This window comes from Saccopteryx leptura, chromosome 2 (assembly GCF_036850995.1).
Source record: "Saccopteryx leptura isolate mSacLep1 chromosome 2, mSacLep1_pri_phased_curated, whole genome shotgun sequence".
In the NCBI taxonomy this organism is placed as follows: domain Eukaryota; kingdom Metazoa; phylum Chordata; class Mammalia; order Chiroptera; family Emballonuridae; genus Saccopteryx; species Saccopteryx leptura.
In genome coordinates, this window is record NC_089504.1 from 283,216,388 (window position 1) to 283,241,848 (window position 25,461).

At 41.6% G+C, this 25,461-nt stretch overlaps 1 protein-coding gene across 1 annotated transcript; it reads left to right on the forward strand.

Moving 5' to 3' along the window:
* LIX1L (limb and CNS expressed 1 like) lies at positions 1–23,633 on the forward strand. The gene is made up of 6 exons (XM_066362074.1): positions 1–384; positions 12,384–12,547; positions 16,524–16,664; positions 19,660–19,755; positions 20,030–20,107; positions 21,028–23,633. The coding sequence occupies exons 1-6, from the start codon at positions 93–95 to the stop codon at positions 21,268–21,270; spliced, it is 1,014 nt and encodes a 337-aa protein (XP_066218171.1). The 5' UTR covers positions 1–92; the 3' UTR covers positions 21,271–23,633.
* The last annotated feature ends 1,828 nt before the right edge of the window (positions 23,634–25,461 follow it).

The window sequence follows — 25,461 nt, forward strand, 5'->3', positions numbered from 1 at the left end:
TTCAGTCCCTGGGCTCTAGCTGGAGGGGGTGGTTGGGACCGTTAGCTCGCCAAGCTGGCAGGCTCTGGCCCACTACTCCGCTGGCGGCACGGATGGAGACGATGCGAGCGCAGCGGCTGCAGCCGGGAGTGAGCATCAACGGGAGGGGCACTCTGCGAGCATTGCGGCCCGGAGTGACTGGGGCCGCCGCTGTCCCCGCCACACCCTCTGTAGGCTCCCAGCCGGCCCCTCCGCCCCCCGCACCGCCCCCGCCGCCCTTGCTCCTGTCCGGGGCCCCTGGGCTGCCACTGCCCCCCGGTGCCGCCGGCAGTCCGGCGGTGCTGCGGGAGGCTGTGGAGGCCGTGGTGAGGAGCTTCGCCAAGCACACGCAGGGCTATGGCCGAGGTGAGTCTGCGGGTCTGGCCTCCTGCGGGGCACCCTCTGTACCCGAGCCTTGCTCCCACAGTCCTCTGGATCGCTTTTCCTGGCTCAGAGCCCTCACATGCATTTCCTTTTGGGGAGTTTCCTTCTGGGCTACACATACACGCATACGCACACACTCATATACCTGTTTTAGCTTCCCACTCCTCCCCTTTATTGAGTTACTACTATATTCTCCAAGGACCCATTTTTACAGATACAACCCTCTTTTCTTCCCAACCTTTTCTTCAGAAATAGAATTCCTCCTGTTGCTTAACGTCTTCACATCTCTCTGCCTTTTTAAGGACGGGTCCCCATTGTGTAGGAAGATTATCCTTTAACTTCAAGACGTTTCTCAACCATTCGCTCTCAGTCTTCTGTGATCTCAGCAATTCCTGGACTCCCCTGTAAATTAACTCCATCTCCTTGACTTCTTAATTCTTTACTTATTGTCACTCTAAGTAAAACTGGGGAATTCTATAGCGCCTTCACAAGTTACTTATAATAACTGTGCTTTTCAATATGGACCCATACCATTGAGCTCACACCAGCTTCCTGTGGCTTAAAAAGACGCTCTTGTGTCTTTTTTAGTATGGAGACTTTTGAGTCTGGCCTAGCTGTCTGACTTTGTTTTCCTGGCCTTTGCCCAGGAACTGAGGATAAATCTCAGGAATCCCAGGCCTTGGCTCTTTCAATGTTAAATTCTGTGGAAATGAGCTAGGCAGAAATCCAATTTGTTAGAAATCTTCATCTTAAAGATACCTAAATTCTAGAGTTCTGAGAAGGGGAATGTGAGGATTTTCTTTGTTTTTGTTTAACCAGGGTAGAATTTCCTGAGTTTCAGCTCTAGATTTATAGTGTAACAAGGAATATATAGAGTGAAAGGTGTGGGATACAAAATTTAGAACTGGAATTTCTGAGACATCACTTTTCTCTGGTTGGCCAGGCCCTGCTGAAATTGGAAGTGACTAAATCTTTAACTTTCTAGTTTAATAATAATGCAGAAAAATGTTGCATGGATTTCTTATAGATAGTAAGGAGGTTGTTTCTCTCCCTAAGAAAGTATAGTGAAAAGAGCACACATGGGGTTTTGAGTCAGATAAATTTGGGTTAAATCTCAGATTAAATTTCTGTCACAATGTCTGCTATGTTTTGGAGGAAGTGGTTTAACCTCACTGAGCTCCAGTTATAATGTGGATTAAATGAGATATTGCACCTGACATATAATGGATACTGAAAAATGATGAGTATTGTCTCAAATTTATTGGTTCATATTTCTGGGAAGAACATGTCTCCTTTTCTCTTAAATCCTGACAGTGTAAACCTAAAAAGATTCCTATGAAAATAGATTTTTAGATTCATTTCATTATGTGTGCCTAAGGATATATTTATTGTACCATCAGTTTCCCTTTGTTCTTCAACATTTTGAATTCCTACCATGGGGCAGGCACTCTGCTAGGTGCTGGGATACAAATACATATAGTTCTGAAATTCATCATGAGGGAATATAGTTTTTTCTAGTTTAATTATTACATTTAACAGGACTATGTGATGGAACTGCCATCAGCCATTGTCCTGCTGCTTCAGGTCTCTTTATGATGAGACCAAAAGGTCTATCTCCTATGTCTGAGCATAGGAGTAGCCAGGACCAGGTCACTCTAAATCTGAATCCTTCCTCTTGGAAACTTATAGGCATTTATTAAAATTGTAGAGGAGTGTATCCTTTTTCCTTGTCTGTGTTACCTGGAAGGCCCCTGATTTGGCTAAACTAAGTATCCTGTAAAAACTTTTTCATTTCCTTAGAAAGGATGAGGGAACAAGGGGATAGTACTGTCAAAGAACAGTTAGTCAGGCTCCAGATTCTGTAGCAATTCTCTCTTCTAACCTTCTTACCTTCCACCACAGTCCTCATTATTTTTCAATTTCTCATTTCCAGTTTGGGTGTCCAGCCAGTATTTTGGGAGAGTTTGGCAGATAGTTCAGCTTCAGGCAAGCAGAATCTTGGCTGATTTGGCTCAGAAGTACTTCACCACATGGAATCACTTAATCGGCTTCAATTAATAGGCAAAGCTGCCATTGGCATGTACCCCCATAACCTTGTGACTGATGGCATGGTATTTGGGGCTGGCTCTATTCCTACGAATATAATTTACTTTGGCTTTTGCCCAGACCGTTCCCCTATCTAGCAGTGCTTTACTGCATCATCTTCAATTCGCTTCCTTCATTTTCGTCTGACTGCTCCAAAGTCACCTTTTCCAGTCATGGTCTTTAGGTTTACCTTCACACATGTAGGATCTCAGCATTTATAAAAAAAAAACAACAAATGAACAAATAAAAACTCATCTGTAATTTCACCTTTTTGTCCTATATCCTTCCCACCCCTAAATCCCTGCTCACGATACACACATAGCTCAGTATTCTGTAGGATCTTAGTTTGTAGTGCATAAGATTTGGAATTAGAGAACTTGGCCCTGTTAAACAGTGGCTGTGTGATCTTGGATAAATTGCTTAACCTCTCTAGGCCTCATCTGTTCCATTTGTTTTTCTAACGAATATTGATCACCAGATACATTGATGAACAGTACTCAGTCTCTATCTTCATGGAGTTCAAAGTCCACTTTACAGAACACGTGCAAGAACTAATGGTAAAATAAAGCAGGATAGTACAGTAGAGAGTTGGCTTTGGAAGCAAACAAACCTTGATTCTAAATCCTGGTTGGACCACTGTGGCCTGTTTTTTAGCTTGTTCACTTTTTGTAAAATGAATATTATAATACCTATCCTGATGATAGTTTTATGTGAGATAATGAATATAAGGCATGCAACAGTACTCAGTGAGTGGTTGCTATTGTTATGCATTTGGAAATGCTTTGAAAATTGTGCATACAATAGGTATTTTAGCATTATCATTTCCTTTGCCTCCCTTTTCCACATGGCATTCATAGTTTCCTTCTTGTAATGTTTGACAGCTGACAATCTCTAAACTGGCATGATCGACTGAATGACTTTCCTTGCTAGGAAACTGATGCATCGCTCTCTTTAAACCAATTTTTTTTAATTAATGCTCTCTCTTTATATCACGATATGGTTACATGATTAGACCTTCTGCCCAGCTTTCTACTAGATTGAACAAGCTAATCTTGTGTGATATTTTCTGTTTAGTTCCTTTTCCTCAGAATCCAAATAGCTTGTTTGCCTATAAGTGACCATGGAATTAAATTAATTGGTCTGAATATTTCCAACTTTTAGAATGGTACATCCTTTATCAGTTTCCTGTAGTTGCTCTAACAAATTATCCTAAACTTGGTGGCTTAAATCAACAGAAGTATATTCTCTCACAATTCTGGAGGCCAAAAGTCCAAAATCCTTATCAGTGGGACAAAAATCATGATGTCAGCAGGTCTCTACACCCTCCAGAGGCTCTAGTTCAGGGGTCCCCAAACTACAGCCAGCAGTCTGCATGCAGCCCCCTGAGGCCATTTATCTGGCCCCGCCGCACTTCCAGAAGGGGCACCTCTTTCATTGGCGGTCAGAGGAGCACAGGATGCATCCTGTGGTGGCGCCGCAAAGCGCTGCATCGCTCACATACAGTACTACTTTCGGTGACGTGGGACGCACGCGTCATGGCTCCGCACGTCATATCACTTGTTATGGCTAGCAGTGACAAATATGGAACCGGACATTGATCTCATTAGCCAAAAGCAGGCCCATAGTTCCCATTGAAATGCTGGTCAGTTTGTTGATTTAAATTTACTTGTTCTTTATTTTAAATATTGTATCTGTTCCCATTTTTTTTACTTTAAAATAAGATATGTGCAGTTTGCATAGGGATTTGTTTATAGTTTTTTTTTATAGTCCGGCCCTCTAACGGTCTGAGGGACAGTGAACTGGCCCCTTGTGTAAAAAGTTTGGGGACCCCTGCTCTAGTGGATAATCTGTTTCCTTGCCTCTGCCTATTCCTGGTGGCTGCCAGCATATCTTGGCTTGTGACTGCATCACTCCAATCTCTGCCTTCATGGTCACACTGCCTTTTCCTCTTCTGTCTTTCATCAAATATACATCCCTAAGAACATTTGTGATTGTATTTAGAGTTCACCTCGATAATCCAGGATAATCGCCTCATTTTAAGATCGTTAATCACATCTACAAAGTCTTTGCCACATAAGGTAACATTCACAGGCTCCAAGGATTAGGACATGAACATCTTGGCAAGGGGCATTATTCAGCCTACCACAGTCCTCTCCCAAAGTCACTGTAACTTTGCAATCTCCCCTCCTTCCAAAGAATCTATGCATTGTGGGCTATTCAAGAGTACCCTCTACAAACTGAAATAGGGAATGTCAGGTGAAATATTGTTCACCAGCTTCCCTCTCTTCAGACCAGCCTATTTTTGCCATCTTTAATCAGGAAGAATCTTCTCACTCACCTCTCAATTTTATTATCTATTTATTATTTATTCATCCATGTTCCCCCACCATAAAATTATATTTATTTTTATGACATAAAAGTTTTACTGTCATTTCCTGTGTTTTAATATTTTTACTCTAGTGGATATGTAATCTGTACCTCTTATCCCACTTAGATATTCATCTAATATTTTATTTCCTAAAGCAAAACAAAAATTCTTTTTGTTGTTGTTGCTATTCAACATCGTGATACAAGTAATTAAATACTTCTCACAATCTTGGTTGTTCTTCCCCCTTTCTGCCCAGCATCCATCAGTGACTTCCAAAAAGCAACTGTAGCTATCAGCTGTGTATATCTCAGTCACTGCTACACTCCCATCTCACTGTTTTTAACCATTCTTATTTAAACCATTACATCCATAGTTCCTCACTGAAAATCTTCTTTTTTTTTTTTAGTTTTATAAATAAATTTTTATTTTAATGGGGTGACATCAATAAATCAGGGTACATATATTCAAAGAAAACATGTCCAGGTTATCTTGTCATTCAATTCTGTTGCATATCCATCACCCAGAGTCAGATTGTCCTCCGTCACCCTCTATCTAGTTTTCTTTGTGCCCCTCCCCCACCTCCTCCCCCTCTCCCTTCTTCCCTCCCCCCCCCCCTAACCACCACACTCTTGTCCATGTCTCTTAGTCTCGTTTTTATGTCCCACCAATGTATGGAATCCTGCAGTTCTTGTTTTTTTCTGATTTACTTATTTCACTCCGTATAATGTTATCAAGATCCCACCATTTTGTTGTAAGTGATCCTATGTCATCATTTCTTATGGCTGAATAGCATACCAAGGTGTATATGTGCCACAGCTTCTTTATCCAGTCTTCTATTTTTTTTTACAGTGATTAAAGCCTTTAAGCAAACTCTTGGCCAATACAGCAAGAATCCATAAAAGAGTAGTGTCCTTAACATGTTCACCAAGTTCAAGTTGGCCCCAACACCATGCCAAATCCCTGAAAAATGCAACCCAACCCCAGTTCAGTCTGTTATGAGCTGTTGCAAGGAGCAGGAGTCCAGGAAAAGTCCACATCCAGGAAAAGTCCGCATGGCACTGGAATTGTTGTCACAATTCTATACTTTGCAGCTCACGTCCAAGTCCCAGTAACCACTGCTTCTAGCTCGTAATGATTCAGGTAGACTGGAAAAGCCATCTGCAGCATGTGTGGAGATGGAGCTTCTGTTCTCCTCTGCCTGGAGAGATGAGACCAGGTTGCTTTTCCCTGGAGCTCTGCGACTGTGGCATGGTAAAGAGAACCTTGGGATACACTAAGCTGGGTGGCAAAGGTAGATTCATAATAGAAGTTGGCAAAAGGGGGAAAGAGAGCTCTAAATTAGGAGTAGGTCCCAGCCTGAAATATGAGTGGGGCATTGAGGTAGGAGGAATAAAGGAAACACTATATATTAAACAAAGCAGCAGAAAATAGGACTATCAACACGCACAATAGAGATCTTCGAGGGAAGAATAAAAAACCTTACTATTCAGGCAAGACATAGTTAAGTGGCCCTTGTGCAAATGAGATCAGTTTACCTGCTTCTTGGAAGAAATACCCTAGGCTTGTCCACAGTGTCATAGATGGGGCCGACGGCCCTGGGCACCTTCAGCCTTCAGTGGCAAACCCCAGCATTCTGGGCAAGGTTAGGTCATAGGTGGCTGAAGCAGGGCTGGAAGAGACTGAACCCTCCCTTAGAGGAGCGAGGGGGAAGCCTACCTTCCAGTATCCCTGTTTCCTCACAGCAGAGGCATGTAAGTCTGGAAGGCTTTAGCTCAATGACCTTCCTTTCCACTATTGAAGCAGGACCCAGATGGCATCCTATGAGACCCCTTTGGAGCGTTGGAGCCTTTAAGTGCGTATCCTAAAAGCTGGTAGTTCCCCTGATCTCTATTGGGCTTTTTCTGCCTCTTGGTATCTTAAAGGCCATGCTCAGAAGATCTCGCTGAGGGGTTTGAGCATCCCCATCCGCCTATATAAATCTTTTCCATATATCTGGAGCTATTTGGAAAAAGACAAAACAGTGTTATTAGCTGGATCAAATAAAGAAGGTAGTAGTTTGCAGGAGAAAAAGATTTGGCGTCTCCTGTTCATCAGCATTCAAAAGAAATTAAAATTTTTTTTAAGTAAAAAGCATGATATGGTAGACCCATAGGAGTTCCAGGATATGACTCCCCCCTTTTAAATTTTTTTAAATTGACCTTAAAATATTTGCTGGGTACACTTTAATAATACCTTGACTTTAAAGATTGTAAGAAATACACATAATTCAAAAGGTTTGACAAAATACAATAAATGCTTTTGCTCCATATGCAGGAGCATTGTCAGTTTAACCAGTTTAGGAAATCCAATAGAAGAGGAGTGCATACAGACAATGGGCTATAACATGCTTAGCAACCTCTCCTGTTCTGACAGAGGTTATATAAATCCAGAATATGTATTCACTGTAATGTGGACATAGGACTGTTTGCCAAATGAAGGTATATGAGTAACCTCCATTTGCCAAAGTTGTCCTGGTATGGGTCCTTGAGGGTTAACTCCAAATGAAGGGGCAGATTGTAGTATAGGACCCCTTGGACAGGATTTCCCAATCTGCCGTGCTGCTTCCCGATAAAGTTGAAACTGTTTACACAGGGCTGCAGCATTCTGGGGATGAATAGTATGAGACTGAATTGCTCGATCTGTCATGGTTGCTCCAAATAATTTTCTTTTGGGTAGCTTGATCAACAAGGGCATTCGTAGGCCCTGGCCGGTTGGCTCAGTGGTATAGTGTCGGCCCGGCGTGCAGGAGTCCCAGGCTCGCTTCCCGGCCTGGGACTCACTGACAATCTTATAAAAACTATGGACACCCCCCCCCCACACACACACACATAAATACACATATGGGCACACACACATAATTTTCCTGCAGTTTTAGGGGACTTTTGAACCACCATGAAGCTTAACCATGAACAGGACCTTAGCCCCTGGGTTAAAATTCTCAAATTGAAAAACACTGATCTCAGGATATCTACATTCATGCCCCCAATTCTGCCACAGCTATGTGACCTCAGGCAAGTCACTTAACCTTCCTAAAGTCCATTTCTAAAAATAAATGAGTCTATGAGCATTTTCAAATGCAGATCACAATTAACTGTTTTTTTCCTGAGTGCTTGCCCAGTTTCCCATTTCATATTCACATTTATGAAATAAAGCTTCCTATTTCTTTTGGCTTATAATCATTAAAAAATAGTACTGGCCTGACCTGTGGTGGCGCAGTGGCTAAGGATCGGCCTGGAATGCTGAGGTTGCTAGTTTGAAACCCTGGGCTTGCCTGGTCAAGGCACATATGGGAAGCAACTACTACAACTACTATTATGAGTTGATGCTTCCTGCTTCTCCCTGCTCCCCTCTATCTAAAAATCAGTGAATAAAATTTTTTTTAAAACTTTAAAAAATAAATAGTCCTGTACTCTATTCCAAGAAGGATTTAACTGAATATAAAATGAATATGTTATTTTTAATAGGACCTTCCCCCTTGTGGGGCTCTCCTCCCCTTCATTTTATTTCAATATTCTCCCTGTTGTTTGCAAGTAAGGAGAGTTGTCATCCAGAGCATTCTGTTAAATTGTCTCAGAGAGGGAACTGGGCCTGAAAAGATCTCAATGGAAAGAACAAAGATGGCTACGCGTTTTTGGCAGCAGTGACCTTTGAAGAGCCCTTGACAAAACTAAGAGTGGGAAAGAGAGTTTCCTTTTCATGCTGTCTTTTAATGGAAGAATGAACATTCTGAAAAGTCATTTAAAGATAGGGTACTAGAAAAGAGCTTATACTGCTTTTCAAACTCTGGCTGGCACATGGAGTGCTTGCTTCAGTTATAGAGCCCGTGAGATAACAGTTAATTATTGGCCACTAGATTTTTAACTCCTTGCTGGCACAGAATGTGTATTGTGTTTGAATCCCTAATACCTAAAATAGAGTGTGCATCTATTACATGCTTAAATTTTTGCTTAACATATGTGTGGCAGCTATGAAAATGGTGGCTAATGTGTGCTGTTCATATCTCCTGCTGCAAGGAACATAACTGACTGACAGCCTTAAGCGGCTGTCCGCTAGGCGCACTGCATTTGCACTGAGTCTACATATCCTGTAGGCTGCTCCCAATTAGTGACTGAGCACAGCAGGGGTACTAACTCTGAGCACAGCTGTGGGACTCCTTTGGCTTAAAGACTTCCCACTGGCCTGGCCAACCCTTTCTTAGAGCTGTGCTGCAGTCTCTCATATCCAAACCTCCTTCCTCCCCTTTCTCAGAACTTCAGCATGATCCAAAGGCTCTACCTTCTTCTACTTCCTCCCCAATAAATCTCTTGCATGTCTGCCCCATCCTGATGTCCTCCCCTTGGCAGACCTGAACTAACACAATATAAAAAAATGAATGACAGAGGATGTATTATAGAATTGTACCTCTGAAACCTATATAATTTTATTAGCCAATGTCACCCCAATAAATCCAATTAAAAATAAGAATGAATGAGTCCTTGTTGTAACTGAGAGTAGAGAGTGGCCATATTGGAAGATATTGGAGAATGTTTGTGATGATTTGTTATTATGAGGTTTTAGTTAAAGCCATTTGAATGTTTGAACCCTAGAGTTAAAGTGATCCTTTCCAAAATCAAACTGATCTCATCCCTCCTTCCATTTAAAACCCTTCAAAGGCTTTCCATTGCCTTAGGATAAAGCCAATACTCTATCATGATCTGAAGAACCAACCTGGTTTGAAACCTGCATCCTGCATTATGCTTCCCCTTGCTCTCTTTTCTAGACACACTAGTCCCTTTATTCACCATAGTCCCTGCTGCTCTAGAGCCTTTGTACATGCAGTTCCTTCTGCTCAGAGCACTAGTCTTTCACCTTTTTGCCTAGTTAATTCATACTTATATCAGAGTTTAAATATCTCCTCATCAGCATAGTTTCTTAACTAGCTCAGATGTTCCTACAACATTTTCCACCATTGATACCTCCTGTTTTTGAGAGAGAGAGAGAGAAGCAGGGAGAGAACATTGAGCTGCTCCTGTATGTGCCCTGACTGGGGAATCGAACCAGCAACCTCTGTGCTCCAGGGCTACGCCCTAACCAACCTATCTGGCCAGGGCTTAATTCTTTTATTGGTTGATTTTTAGAGAGACAGAGAGAGAAAGGGAGAGAGAGGGAAGGGGAAAAGGAAGCATTCATTTGTTATTCCACTCAGTTGTACATTCATTGGTTGCTTCCTGTGTGTGCCCTGATGGGCGATCAAACCCACAACTTTATTGTTTTGGGAGGGCATGCTTAACTGACTGAGCTAATCAGTGGGGGCCCACCTAACTCTCCTTTATAGCACTTATCACATTGGCTATTTTTCATTTGTTTGAAACTATTTGGTTACTATCTCTCTCCCTGTTTAGACTGTAAGCTACATAAGGAAAAGGAACAGTATATGGTTTTTCTATATATTTTAGCCTAGCATCCAGCACAGAGTCCAGCACAGAGTAGGTACTCAATACGTATGTGTGGAATAATTGAAGACAAGTGTTGGGGGATGAGAGCAACTGTTCTGGAACACAGTGGCTGTTCTGGAGTTTGATTTTACCCTATTTATAGCTAATTAGTTAGTTGGTTACTGTTTCATGGATGCTGGCAGAAGTCAAGAAATCCTGGGTCAGAGAAAAAGAACTTTATTACTCATAGCATAGCAAGTAGCATGAGCATAATGTTTGCCTCAGTTTCCCTTGCCTCCAAAGTCCAACATGGAAGGCTTATTCTTTGTCCCATAGAAAGATATCTCATCTATCAAGTTTTCTTGTTACAAACATAATCCTGAGAAATGGCCTAAGTAAAGAGCAGTCAGGCCTGACCGGTGATGGTGCAGGGGAGGCACAGTGGATAAAGCGTTGACCTGGGATGCTGAGGTCCCAGGTGTGAGACCCCAAGGTTGTTGGCTTCAACACGGGCTCATCCAGCTTGAGTGCAGGCTCACCATTTTGAGTGTAGGGTCGCTGGCTTGGGCAGCTTAAGCATGTGATTATCGATATGATCCCATGGTTACTGGCTTGAACCCAACGTCACTGGTTTGAGCAAGGGGTCACTGGCTCAGCTGGGGCTGGAGCCCTTGGTCAAGTCACATGTGAGATGCAATCAATGAACAACTAAAGTGATTCAATTACAAGTTGATGCTTCTCATTTCCCTTTCTCTATCTTAAAATAAAACAAAACAAAATAAAATAAAGCAGTCAGGGCTTTGAAATCTTGGCATACCCAGTGAGAGTGAAAGAAGGCCCTGCTGGTTGGCTAGGTGGATAGAGCATCAGCCCAGCATGTGGACATCCATTCCATCCCCAGTCAGGGCATACAAGAGAAGTGACCATCTGCTTCTCTTCTCCTCCTTCTCCCTCTCTGTTTTCTCTTTTCCTCTCCCAGCCAGTGGCTTGGCTGGTTTGAGTGTTGGCCCTGGGATAGCTCGGCTGCTCCAAGTATCAGCCTCAGGCGCTGAGGATAGCTTGGTTGATTTGAGCATTGGACCCAGACAAGGGTTGCCGGGTGGATCTGGTCAGGGTGCATGTGGGAGTCTGTCTATCTCTTCTCTTCTCACTTTAAAAGAAAAGAGAGAGAAAGATTTAAAGAGATTGCAAGAGACCTATGGAGGAGTATCTCCCAATATAGTTTCTACAAAAATTATTTATTTCTAGGGAAAACCTAAAGAAGAGAAATTCATTTCTCTCTTTCTCTCTCTCTCTCTCTCATATATGTACACATACATATATACATACATACATATTATATATACATAATATACACATAGCATTCCAGAATGGAAGAAGCTGGCCATGGGTTTGCTTGCCAAAGCATAGGCTTGAGAATGGCTAATCTGACTATATTTCCTTGAATGGCAGTGTTACCTAATGGTTAAGAACATTGACTGCAACCAAAACTTCCTCAGTTTGAATTCTTGCTGTGCTGCTTTCTAGATATTACAGCCTTGGGCAAGTTATTTATCTTCTCTGTATCTCATTCCCCTCATTTGTGAAATGGAGGTAATAAAAGTACCTGCCTCATAAGGTTGCTGTGATTAAATGGATAAAGCATTTAGAAATGGGTGACATACAGCAAGTGTTCAGTAAATGTTAACACTTATTATTGTGATGGTTATAATAATTCTAGGGCAGCTGACCAATTGTGGAATAATCTATATATTTGCATTTCATCAGGCAGTGATAATGGCCTGCTGACCTTGGAAACTGCCTTCAATAATTAAGTTAATCTTTGGTGTCTAGAACTAATCAAAATGTGAACTAGAAAGGTGGGGGAGGAAGGCAGACATAATCTGGTCTTCTTACACAAATGGACTTAATCACAGTCTAAGTTTATTAATTTCTAAATGCTTTTAAATGGTGATATGTAGGGAGCTAAGGAGGGTAGACTCTTAAGATAGGTACAGGTTACAGATACTCTATTGAAGCAGGGGGTCATGTGGAATTGTCCTCACTGCTACACTTAATTACTTCTCTTTTTGTAGTGAACGTGGTGGAGGCACTTCAGGAATTCTGGCAAATGAAGCAGTCCCGTGGGGCTGACTTGAAGAATGGGGCTCTAGTGGTTTATGAAATGGTTCCCTCCAACACCCCTCCCTATGTCTGCTATGTTACCCTGCCTGGAGGAAGTTGCTTTGGGAGTTTCCAGGTAAGAGCTGTAAAGCAGCAGTAGCAAAGATAATTGCTTAGATGTTAGTAAAGGCTTGTCCCAGCACTTTGGCCATTAAATCTCTGTTTGAAATCCCATATTTGAGGACCTGAACCAATTCTTGACAAGTCATTCTGGTAAGCATCTGAGACTCATCTGACCACAAGAGAACCTCAGCAGCATGCTTTTCTTTTTCGCCTGCAAAAACTCAAATCCACTTTGAATTTGAACAGTGATAAAAATGCCCTTACTCAGTATTTCACACTACCAACACCTAACCACCCATGTTCATATTTTGATCTGGTTTTCTGACTTCCTGCCATCTCTTTTTGAGAACATAGAATAATATTCCTTGCCCCAAGTATGTTTTCATAGGCATTTGCTAAGGAAAGCAATATTTGAATGGGAAGGAACTCTGAATGGTGAAAATATTCATATAAGAGCTAAAGATTTAAATTTTCATTTCTTTGTTTGCCAGCGGGGTAATTCAGGTCACCTCTCTGGGCCTCAGTTTCCCCATCTGTAAAATGAAGGAGATAGGTTATATTATTTCTAACGTCTTTCTAGTACTAGCATTCTACAGTTATATGAAAGACCTGTAACATGATGAAAAGAGTGGTTGCTATTATAGGGTAATGAGAAATTTGACTAGTGTAAATATTATCATCAAAGATGGATTCTTTAAGATCTGGAAACAGCCCAAGTGTCCGTCAGAGGATGAGTGGATTAAAAAGCTTTGGTACATATATACTATGGAATACTACTCAGCCATAAGAAATGATGACATCGGATCATTTACAATAACATGGATGGACCTTGATAACATTATACGGAGTGAAATAAGTAAATCAGAAAAAAACCTAAGAACTATATGAATCCATACATAGAAGGGACATAAAAATGACACTCAGAGACATGAACAAGAATGTGATGGAAACAGGGAGGGGGGGAGGGGGGATGGGGTGAAGAAGGAGAGAGGGGTTGGGGGAGGGGAGGGGCACAAAGAAAACCAGATAGAAGGTGACAGAAGACAATTTAGCTTTGGGCGAGGGAGATATAGCACAATCAAATGTCAAAATAATCTAGAGATATTTTCTCTCAACATATGTACCCTGATTTATCAATGTCACTGCATTAAATTTAATAAAAAAAAAAAGATGGATTCTTTATATTGCAGATAGGAAGGTGGCCCTCTGAAATGTTAACTTAGAATCTGGATAGGAATTTAGTAAAGAGAATAGACACTTCTGTTCTGTTTTCCATTTGGATTGTATGAGCCTTATACAAAGTTATAACCTCTACTCTGTTCTTCCATAACATCTTGAACTTCTCCTATCACATCACTTATCATGACATATCATAATTATCTCTTCCAGTGGATGATACTCCATGGAGGCAGAGACAGTGTGTGTCTTCTTCCTTGTTCAGTTTTAAATTCCTACCCCCAGACTTAGCAGCCAGCACAGAGTAGGCGCTTAGTAAGTCTGTTACATGAATGAGTGCCAATGCAGTTCAGTTCCTGCCTCAAACTGAAACAGTCCTCAGGAAGCTTCACTTAAAATTAGATGATGGCCCAGGCCAGTTGGCTCAGTGGATAGAGCATTGGCCCGCTGTGTAGAAGTCGTGGGTTCATTCCCTGGTCATGGCAAATGAGAAGCGACCATCTGCTTCTCTTCCCTTCCTTCTCCCCCTTCTCTCTCTATCTTCCCCTCTTATAGCCAGTGGCTTGACTGGTTTGAATGTCAGCCCTGGGTGCAGAAGACAGCTCGGCTGATTCAAGCATCGGCCCCAGATAGGTTGCCAGGTGGATCCCAGTCAGGGCACATGCAGGAGTCTGTCTATCTCCCCTCTTCTCACTTAAAAATAAATAAATAAATAAATAAATAAATAAATAAATAAATAAATAAAATTAGATGACTAAATTCTTTCCCTCAGAACCCCCAGCCATTTCAGAGAAATAAATTTGTGCTCAGGATGACTGTTTATACTTTCTCTTCTACAGAATAAGATCTTTCCTTTCCTTCTCCTACCTTATCATATAGCTGAATAAGGATTTATTTTTTTTTTAGTGAGAGACACACAGGAAGGGAGCGAGATGAGAAGCATCAACTTGTCATTGTGTCACTTTTGTTGTTCATTGATTGCTTCTCATACATGCCTTGGCCATGCAGAAGCAAGCTCCGGCTGAGCCAGTGACCCCTTGCTCAATCCAGTGACTTTTGGACTCATGTCTACGGAGCCATGTCTGTGATCCCACACTTAAGCCAGCAGCCCCATGCTCAAGCTAGTAAGCCTGTGCTCAAGCTGGTGATCTAAAGGTTTCAAACCTGGGACCTCAGCATCCCAGGTCAATGCTCTATCCACTGCACCACCACCAGTCAGGCAGGATTTGATTATTTTATGATGATTCCCAAAGCTAGACCATTGTAGTAATTTGATTTCTCTTATTTTCTGAAAGAGCACAATTATCAGTTGTGGCCCCTTTTATTTTATTTTATTTTTAAATTTTTTTTCTGAAGTTGGAAACAGGGAGGCAGTCAGACAGACTCCCGCATGCACAGGACCGGGATCCACCCAGCATCTGGGGTGTTGCTCTGTTGCAACCAGGGCCATTCTAGTGCCTGAGGCAGAGGCCACAGAGCCATCCTCAGCGCCCGGGCCAACTTTGCTCCAGTGGAGCCTTGGCTGCAGGAGGGTAAGAGAGAGAGAGGAAGGAGAGGGGGAGGGGTGGAGAAGCAGATGGGCGCTTCTCCTGTGTGCCCTGGCCAGGAATTGAACACGGGACTCCTGCACGCCAGGCTGAGCCAACTGGCTAGGGCCAGTTGTGGCCCCTTTTAGCTTATCTGTTTTATAGGCACTTTGGCAGATGAAATTTCTTCCATTGATTTTCTTCATAGATGACTTTTCAGGAACAGCTCTAGACAGTAGAATGGGCAGCAGGCTAATAAATACAGAAGTAAAAACAGAGAAATTGAAGAAAACAAGAAGACTTAGGGTTAATGTACCAAGTTCTATATGCTGCCTCAGAAAGACCTGTCAGCTAAAGGAAATTGGGAATTATTGATAAAGGATGGTTAAATAGCAAACATATCCTCATCTAATTTTTAAATCATTTTCTTCCTTTCCTCTAATCCTAATCATAAATGACAAAGGGCACATTTGCCTTTGGAGCAGCCAGTGAAGATGAATCATAAAGGAATACTACAGTGACTAGAGGTCTTAAGTTGAATGATTTAAGACTTCTGAAAATCAGACTGTTCTAGAATACATTTTACATGTTGGATATGATGTAAAAAAACAAATTTTTAATTTTTCTTTGCTTTCCTCAGGTCAGCTTTCCTTCTCCGAGCCATCTCACTTTTCCTTGTTTCCACTGGGGAAAAAGGCAACTACAAATTCCTTCTTTAGACCTTACACTCTGTTCAGAGATAGCTCCTTGATTCATACATTATTGGGGGAACTGCCAGCTCACAGTTAAAATGGAAGGCGAAGAATCCCTATTGAGAGCTTCTCAGAGACACTAGAGGTCTCTGCAGAAGCAGCCTAGACACAGCTTTGCTCTAATCTTAGGTTATCTAGAGATGAAAAAAATCTTGCCTGTCTACAGAACAAGAGAACAAGATACAGATTTCCAGCAAGCTGGCCAGAATCTGCCTTTTGAGTAATTAAGTCCACTGACAGTTTAAACAGTGATATTTTTCACATCCAGTGATTATATGTTGGCTTCAGCAGCCTTCCTCATCCTGCATTCAATTTGGTATGATCTACAGCCATCTCTAGTTCTTTAATGACTTCAGGATGTTAAATCAAAATTATGTTTCCAAATGCCCCACTATTTTACAATAAAAACTTTGGAGAGAATGTTGAACGAACTGATTTATCCAGAGTGTTTTCTGTCCCAAGCATTTCCCTCCCATTGTTCCTTCTCTCTCTCAGATGCACATATACACATTTTCTTTCTCTCCACCCTGCCTAGTTTTGCCCCACAAAAGCTGAAGCCCGGCGGAGTGCTGCAAAGATTGCACTAATGAACTCTGTGTTTAATGAACATCCTTCCAGAAGAATCACAGATGAGTTCATTGAGAAGAGTGTCTCCGAGGCCCTGGCATCTTTCAATGTAAGTTACTTGGCAGGAAGGAGAGTGGGAGATGGGAGAACTGGTTGGTTGAGAATTTTTGTATATTATGGGAAACAGGGCATGAATTCTTGTTTTATTTCCTGTCTATATCTCTGTTCAGTTTTTATCTCTGTCAATCTGTTTTTAAAACTGGTTTTTAGAAAGCGATAGATATAGAAAGAGAAACATCAATTTGTTGTTCCACTTATTCATGCATCATTGGTTGATTTTTGTATTTGCCCTGATTGGGGATTGAACCCATAACCTTGGAGTATCTGGATAACACTCCAACTGAGCTACCTTGCCAGGGCTCTATCAATCTTTTATATTACATACTGCATATGTCTCAGTCTCTAAATCTATATGTGTGTTTATGTTTTTATTGCTATTTTGTTTCTTTGGTATATAGAAACCTTCATGTTGCTTTGGTATGTAGAAACCTTTAATTCAAGACTTATGAAGTTGTGTGTGTGTGTGTGTGTGTGTGTGTGTGTGTGTGTGTAAACAGAATTACCTCCTTTCTGTTCCTAAGCAAGCTTGGTCTCTACTTTTTTTTTTTTTTTTAATGTTTACTTATTCATTTTAGTGAGAGAGGAAGGGAGAGAAAGACAGGAACATTGATCTGTTCCTGTATGTGCCCTGACTGGGGATTGAACCAGCAACCTCTGTGCTTCGGATGATGCTCCAACCAACCGAGCTATCTTGCCAGGGCTAGAGATATTTCAAAACAAAAACTGAGTTTGAATTTTTTCCCCCAATTTTGGTTTTAGACTTTAGTCCTTTCTTCTTTCACTGTTCTTTTTATATGACTTTTTCTTTTATTGTCACTTGTCTCCTGCCTCCATTATTTTATACTCTTAATAAAGAACACTTTATAATACAGTGTCTTGGCTTTTTTTTTCCTTTCTAGGAGTTGGGAGGATAACCTATTTACTCTTTTTTAAAAAGAACATTTGTCCTTTCAAAAGATGATGATGATGATAACCAGAGCTAATCCTAATTATTTATTTTGTGCCAGGGTCTGTTCTAGGGATTTATATGTATTACTGTATATCTCATTTGATCTTAACAATAATTCTGTGAGATATATGTACTACTATTACCACTGTTTTACAGATGAGGAAACTAAAAACACAAAAGTGAAGTTTTTCCTAAAGTAATAGAGCTAGTAAGTAGTATAGCCAAGACTGGAACCCAAGACAACTTACAGACTTCTCTAGCTTTGGGTACATCTTAGAAGTTAACACTGCCTTCTTCCTCCCTTCCACAAGTTCACTGACAGTGTGATAAAGTAAGACCAATTTTCTGTTTATATCCTCTTTGCACTTAAGATGTAATTACTAATCTGCTTCAGTTGTCTGTTTTGTGGATTAGTGTTGAACACTTTAAATCAGGGGTCTCAAACTCAACTCAGCATGTGGGCCACAGAGCAAGATCACAGCCATTAGGCAGGCCGCACTAGGTCTACAAAAGGCAACTGTTACACAACACTTTTCTCACTGCAGTTGAAAACAAAAAAAAAAACCAGTACAACAAGCACAATCGTACATGCAGTTTACTCAGTGTCACAAAACAACCAGAAACTGTAGTTCGCATCACAACTGCTGTTAACTAAGCTAATATCTAGCTAGGATGTTAGAGAAATGAAAAATACAAGTAGGCCCCTAGGCTTACTTAATTTTATCCAAAATATTTTGAACTTTGTGGATTAGTCTGCGGGCCGCACAAAATTGTTTGGCGGGCCGCATGTGGCCCGCGGGCCGCGAGTTTGAGACCCCTGCTTTAAATCATAAGTTGGCTTCCCTCTGTTACCTAAGATCCATCTGTTTATCACCCATTTCTCTTTGCCCCAGTCAGCTGTATTTGTGGGGAATAAAAATTTTTTATATTAATCAAAGCCAATTTAAATTAATAAAGTAATTTGTCACTAATGCATTATAAAACAAAATATTAGTCATGGATTATAGAAAGCAGTGGTTGTGAACATGGGCTCTGATTCTTGTTTTAAAATTATGATTCTACTAACTATGCGACTTTGAGCAAATTACTTAAGTCTCAGTTTCTTCATCTGTAAAACAGATAACAGTTATGGTTATCACTTAGGATTATTGGATAAAAAATAATATATTCAAACACTGAGCACATGTTATCTATTTAAATTCTTCTGAGTGCAAGTAATAGAAAATATCACTTCAGTCCTGGCCAGTTGGCTTAGTGGTAGAGCGTCAGCCCAGATGTCCTAGGTTCAATCCCCAGTCACAGCACACCGGCGAAATGCCCATCTGCTTCTCCACCACTCCCCCTGCTCTCTCTCTCCCATAGCCATGGCTTAATTGGTTCTAGTGCACTGGCCCCAGGTGCTGAGGATGGCTCCAATGGAGCCTCTGCCTCAGATGCTAAAAATAGCTAGGTTGGGATCATAGCCCCTGGTGGGCCGAGCATTGACCCCAGATAGGGGATGCTGGGTGGATCCCGGTCTGGGCACATGTGGGAGTTTGTCTTTCTATCTCCCCTCCTCTAACTTGGAAAAGAAGGGAAAAAAATAGAAAATATCACTTCAAACTAACTTTTGGCTAAATCAGGGCTCTTCTCTATGTCTCAATGTTCTCGAGGTTCTCCTTTTCTAAAATAGGAGAAATCAGATTACCTTCCTGTCACCTGAATTAAACTGTGTGTTAACTTTGGAGTCCTCTAGGTCTGTGCTGATCAGCAGAATAGCCACAAGCCACAGGTAGTTATTGAGCACTTAAAATGTGTACTATGAATTGTGATGTGCTATAAATAGAAGACACCAGATTTTGAAACCTTAGCACAAGAAAAAGAAAAATATTTCAGTAATAATTTTTATACTAATTATAGTTGAAATAATATTTTGAATATATTAGGTTAAATAAAATATGCTATTAAAATTAATATATTTTATATTATATTTCTATTGGACAGTGTTGCTTAAAGTAATAATTCTTATTGAAAATCTTTATGTGTCTGTTACCAGGGCAACAGGGAGGAAGCTGACAACCCAAATACAGGGATTGGTGCCTTCCGATTCATGTTGGAATCCAACAAGGGCAAGTCAATGTTGGAGTTCCAGGTACTATTCTATTTCATTCCCTGGCTCTAATAGCCTGTGAGTGTCTGTATGCTCACACTAATCCCTAACATATTGATACTCAACTGGAAAGAAAGGAAGAACAGGAGGTTAGAATGTTTTTCAAAATATAAATACCTTTCTTCCCCCAAGGGCATATCAGAGTTGGTAAGAGATGCTTCGACAAATACATGTTGTAAAAGGTTACCCGTGTAATTCTGATGCAACCTCCCAATATAAAATCAATATCCTAGCACTTCATATTTTCTTCCCCCAGGAGCTAATGACAGTTTTTCAACTGCTGCACTGGAACGGCAGCCTTAAGGCCATGAGGGAAAGACAGTGCTCTCGGCAGGTAAGAGATCCTGCGGGTGAGGAGAGTTGCAGAGGTACTATTTTGAGAGTTGCACAGGACTAATTAGGCCTATGGACAGAGGCAGAGTAAGGTTGGTTGCGGTCCTGGGTGCAGAAGAAAATACTAGGCCCCTTAAAAAAAGAGAGACAAGGGAAATAAAAATACATGTTAACCATATTTTTAAATAAAAAACATTATGTACTATTAATGTTAAAATTGCACATATGAAACCAAACTTGGTGTCATTAGAAAAAGTGTAGAGTTGGGGTTTTGTGGGGCCCTTCAGAAGTTAGGGCCCAGGGCATGCACCCGGTTCGCCCGCCATTAAATCCACCTCTGCCAGTGGATACCAGGCTGTGAGTACTGAAAGCCTTACTTAAAGTGCCCTCTTCACTATTATCTTTCTTAAGTAATTCTTAGCTGTGATTTCTTTGCCTGCCTTGCTTCCCTCACCAGGAAGTTTCCCTTTTCACTTAAGAATCTTCTTAGGTGCCAGACCAGCGGTGGTGCAGTGGATAGAGCTTTGACCTGGGACACTAACGTCCCAGGTTCAAAACGCTGAAGTAGCCAGATTGAGCACAGGAGCATCAACATGATCTCAAGGTTGCTAGCTTGAGCCCAAAAGTTTCTGGTCTGAAGCCCAAGGTCGCTGGCTTGGCTTGAGCCCCCATCCCTGCCCCTAGTCAAGGCACATATGAAAAGCAACCAGTGAACAACTAAAGTGACGTAACTATGAGTTGATGCTTCTCATCTCTCCCTTCCTGTCTCTCTCTCTCAGAAAAAGAAAAAAAATCATTTTAGGGGACTTATGTGCTGCCTTCAGTTAGAACTCCAAGGTTAACACTTCCTAGTCCCAGTTGGGTCAATGTGGTATGAACCTTTACCTTATCCATGACCTTCACATTCCTCTCCTCCTCTAGGAAGTATTGGCTCACTATTCACACCGGGCCCTGGATGATGATATTCGCCACCAAATGGCATTGGACTGGGTGAGCCGAGAGCAGAGTGTGCCAGGGGCACTGTCTAGAGAGCTGGCCTCTACTGAGCGGGAGCTGGATGAAGCCCGGCTGGCGGGCAAGGAGCTGCGCTTCCACAAGGAGAAGAAAGATATTCTCATGCTGGCTGCTGGGCAGCTGGGCAATATGCATTCTTCCAACTGCTAGGCATCTACCCACATATTTCCCATCCTCTCCAGGCCCTTTTTAATATTTTCTTTCAAAGATTTAGTATGATTTCTGTACATACTTTCTCAATTTTATACTTTAAAATATAGTTATATATATGTATAAATTCTACACTTAGATTCCTTTTTTGCTAAGAGATCCCTTTTCTTCTAGAGTTTGGATGTAGTTTCATTTGAAACATCTCCATTTCACTTTACAAAGAGCAGGCTGTCTTTGGAGATTTTTTGGCTTTTACACTTCCAGTAACTCTGTGTAGTCATTTCAGTAGCATAAGATGATTAAGTGTTCATGTCTTCTTTTAAAATAACAGGGAGCTTGAATAAGGACTCTGTATCCACCCCCCATGCCTCCTTTCTCTTAGATTCAGACAGGTTATGAGCATGAGGATTTTGGCTTTGGTTTATCTTGAGCTGGGCCTACTTGGTACCTAGTTTTTCCTCCAGTAATAATATTTTCTAACCTATACCACTCTTCCTCACCACTATCTTACTCCACCTCTGACTCCAATTGGCACTAGGTAAGAAGTGGAGATCTGGTTTCCCATTTTTTAAAAAAATTTTGACCCTGGCTGGTTGGCTCAGTGGTAGAGCATTGGCTTGGCATGTGGATGTCCCAGCTTCGCTTTCCAGTCATGGCACACAGGAGAAGTGACCATCTGTTTCTACCCCCCCCCTTCTCCTCCCGCAGCCAGTGGCTCAATTTATTTGAGCATGGCCCTGGGCACTGAGGATAGCTCTATCAGAGTGCAACAGCCTCAGGTGCTAAAAATAGTTTAGTACTTGAGCATTGGCCCCAGACAGGGTTGCCGGGTGGATCCCAGTTGGGGCGTATGCAGGAATCTGCCTAACTACATCCCCTCCTCTCACCTAAATTTTTTTTAATGTTTATTTTATTGATTTTATAGAGGGAGGAAGGGAAAGAGAGACGGGAACATCAATCTGTTCCTATATATGCTCTGACAGGGGATTGAACTGGCAACCTCTGTGCTTCAGGATGATGCTTTAACCAACTGATCTATCCAGCCAGGGCTGGTTTCTCATTTTTAAAGTCATTCCTAAAAAAGTTCCCAGGAACAAGAGAGGAATTATAAACACAATTCACAAGGATTTTGTCATCTAAATTGCTTCTCAAGTGTTGATACCATACCACAGTCCAGATTTCTGGATGTACTCTGCAGAAGGAGTTAGGGTTGAAGTTGCTTATCTTTGAATATTCTCTTTTCAGTCCTGCTCCTCTGTTCCCCTAACTTAGTCAAGCCCTATATTTAGACCTTCCTTCCTGCAGAGATTGGTAGAAGGTAAAACATATTTCCCTCCTCTCCTATTATTTGGCTCTTTGGATAAATTATTTGTCCTATTTGGTAAGGGCCATGTTCCTCTCACTGCCACAAAGTTGCTGCTACATACCTTAGATTCACATTTGTTTTCTCTGTTTTCTTTCTTCTTTCTCCACATTATTACAGCATGAGTTGATCAGGTAAATTAGATGAGACATTGGCATTATGGCGCTTCCTAACTGGAACCCTGGGAGACTGGAGGAAGGGAAAGAAAATCAGTGATCAGCTATGTATGTTTTTAATACTGTTCCCTTTCCCCACCTCTCTCCTCGGTGGAATAGGAGAGAAATGATATGGAGTACAGGTAAAGCATTCATCTTTGGGAGAAGTTTTTGTAGGTGTTTCTAAGATAGATTTTTCCCTTGTTTCTGTAGTCTTCTAACTCAGTGCACTTTCTAAACTGAGCTTGGGAAGTTTAATGTTTCTACAGTTAGACTTTCAATTTAATGATTATACACTTTACTTTCAGAAATACATTAGAAAACAGGCCACAATTTTCTCTTTTGGATCAGATAGGGACAAGGTGAAAGTCAGCTTTCTTCCTTTTGAAATCATCTTGGTAACTAGTATATATAGGATCAAAGGTAAAGAATCTAGCAATAAATGTATCAGTGCTTGAAGGGACTTCCTTGAATTCTCCAAGCTCCTTCTCTATATTCAGTGAAGTACATGTAGGGTTGGAGCAGAGGCTCCTACATTAAACAACAGGTGTGTCTATTTAGTTTTTATTTATAATCCAGAAATCATAAACCCTTATTTCTCCTATGCTTCTTTCTCTGGGAAGTGTTAAGGGGTGTGAGTTGTGGGAAGAACTTGTCTTTGTACCTCCTGGATTTACTATTTTTTTCAAATACCAACCAGTAAGATCCCAAAGAACTTGAGAAAAATTGTTTCCTGATCTGTACACTTTTGATGTTAAAGATTTTACTTATCTTTTTAGTCCTTTCTATATATTTTATATGTATAATTTTATACAATTAAAAAAGGATGTTTGTCTGTTGTGCCAGCTTGACTTTTTGAGACTTCGGTATCAGAGGAGCAATAAAATGACCCCTTATTTTACATATATATACTAAAAATAATTTTATTAGTGTTTTTTGGGAGGTAGAAATAGGATTGTACTCCTGGGGCAAAGAATTCTACCTCCCCTTCTCCAGACATTTGAGAAGCCTGGATTTTGTCCTAATTCCTTCTCCTCAAGTTCCAACCAGTTCACTTTGCAATCTCACCCACTATGGTGGTCTCAACTCTATCATACATTCAATTCTCAAATCTATTCTTCTCCCCTGACCTGTTTAGAGCTTTCACATCTATATTTCTTTTTTTTTCTTAAGTAAGAAGCAGGGAAGCAGAGAGAATCCCACATGCACCCCAACTGGGATCCACCCAGCAAGCCCCCTATGGGGTGATGCTCTGCCCATCTGGGGCAGTTGTTTCCATTGCTTGGTGACTGAGCTATTTTTAGTGCCTGAGGCAAAGCCATAGAGCCATCCTCCGTACCAGAGGCCAACTTGCTCCAATTGAGCTATGGCTGCCAGAGGGGAAGAGATAGAAAGGAGAGGGGAAAGCATGGAGAAGCACATGGTCCCTTCTCCTGTGTGCCCTCACCGGAATTGTACTTGAGACATCACACACTGGGCTGACGCTCTACCACTGAGCCAAACAGCCAGGGCCCATCTATATTTCCACATACTGGACATCACTGTCTGATTGACACAAGTTCTTTGAACTCACATGTCCAAAATAAAACCCATTTCTCCATACATGCTCCTCTTTGATGCCCCAGATGTTATTAGAATCTACCCATGTACCTAAGCTATTGTAGAACCTGAAATCCATCCTCAACTCTTCCTTCCCACATCTAATCAGTAGTATTTATATCATATATAAACTTCCTAATCTATTTTGTCTATATTTACTGCCTTAGTTCAGTCATTTTCATCTCTTGACTGCATGTAAGGCCAGGTGCTGCCATCATGGCCATTCACATGCAGGTTCCCATTGGATTTGGGCAGACGGTAAAGAAATGGCAGAGTCGGAGGATGGTGGGCAATCCTATTTATTGGTGTCTCACCAAGACAGGCAAACCACAAAAGAAGACAAGGGAAAAGCAGAAAACCAGCTTTTCCCATGAAGGGAAAGGGATCAGGGAAGCCCCTGCAATCGTGATAGCAGGAGCTCTGTGTGCCAGCTCCTGGTCTGTCCCACTTTATAGTGTAGAAAACCAAAAACTCTTAATCCAATATACAAACAAGGAAGTCTCTGATACAAAGTCACTTATCCGAGGCATAATTGGATTCCTCATGAGAGTGCACCACCCAGATCATACAATCAGTCAAGGGTGTGGGGAAAAGCCCAGTCTTAAAACTAAACCCTAGGCTACAATGACCCTGCCTGCCCACAGCCCGTCCCCCACACCCAACACAAATCACAAGCGAGCAAACACATATATCATATTTACAAACTCGTTTGACCAACACTGCATCACTGCAATAGCTTCCTGACTGATCTTTGCCTTCATTATTTTTGTTTGTTTAAGTGAAAGAAGAGGAGAGAGTGAGACAGGCTCCCTTGTGGGACCGGGATCCACCTGACAACCCCCATCTGGAGCCGATGCTCCAATCAACCAAGCTATCCTCAATGCCTGAGGCCAATACTCTGACCAACTGAGCTATCCTCAGTGCCCAGGGCTAAGGCTTGAATCAATCAAGCCACTGGTTGAAAGAGGGAAAGAGAAAGGGGAGAGGAAGGCGAAGAGAAGCAGATGGTCGCTTCTCATGTGTGCCCTGACTGGGGATCGAACCCAGGACATCTGCATGCTGGGCGGACACTCT

What these genes read in the sequence shown, in the direction of transcription:
- LIX1L (XM_066362074.1), top strand. Translation starts at nt 93, where the DNA reads ATGGAGACGATGCGAGCGCAGCGGCTGCAGCCGGGAGTGAGCATCAAC. An exon ending in GTTGCTTTGGGAGTTTCCAG is followed by an intron (nt 12,548 to 16,523) that starts GTAAGAGCTGTA and finishes CACCCTGCCTAG; the next exon opens with TTTTGCCCCACAAAAGCTGA. An exon ending in AGTCAATGTTGGAGTTCCAG is followed by an intron (nt 19,756 to 20,029) that starts GTACTATTCTAT and finishes TTCTTCCCCCAG; the next exon opens with GAGCTAATGACAGTTTTTCA.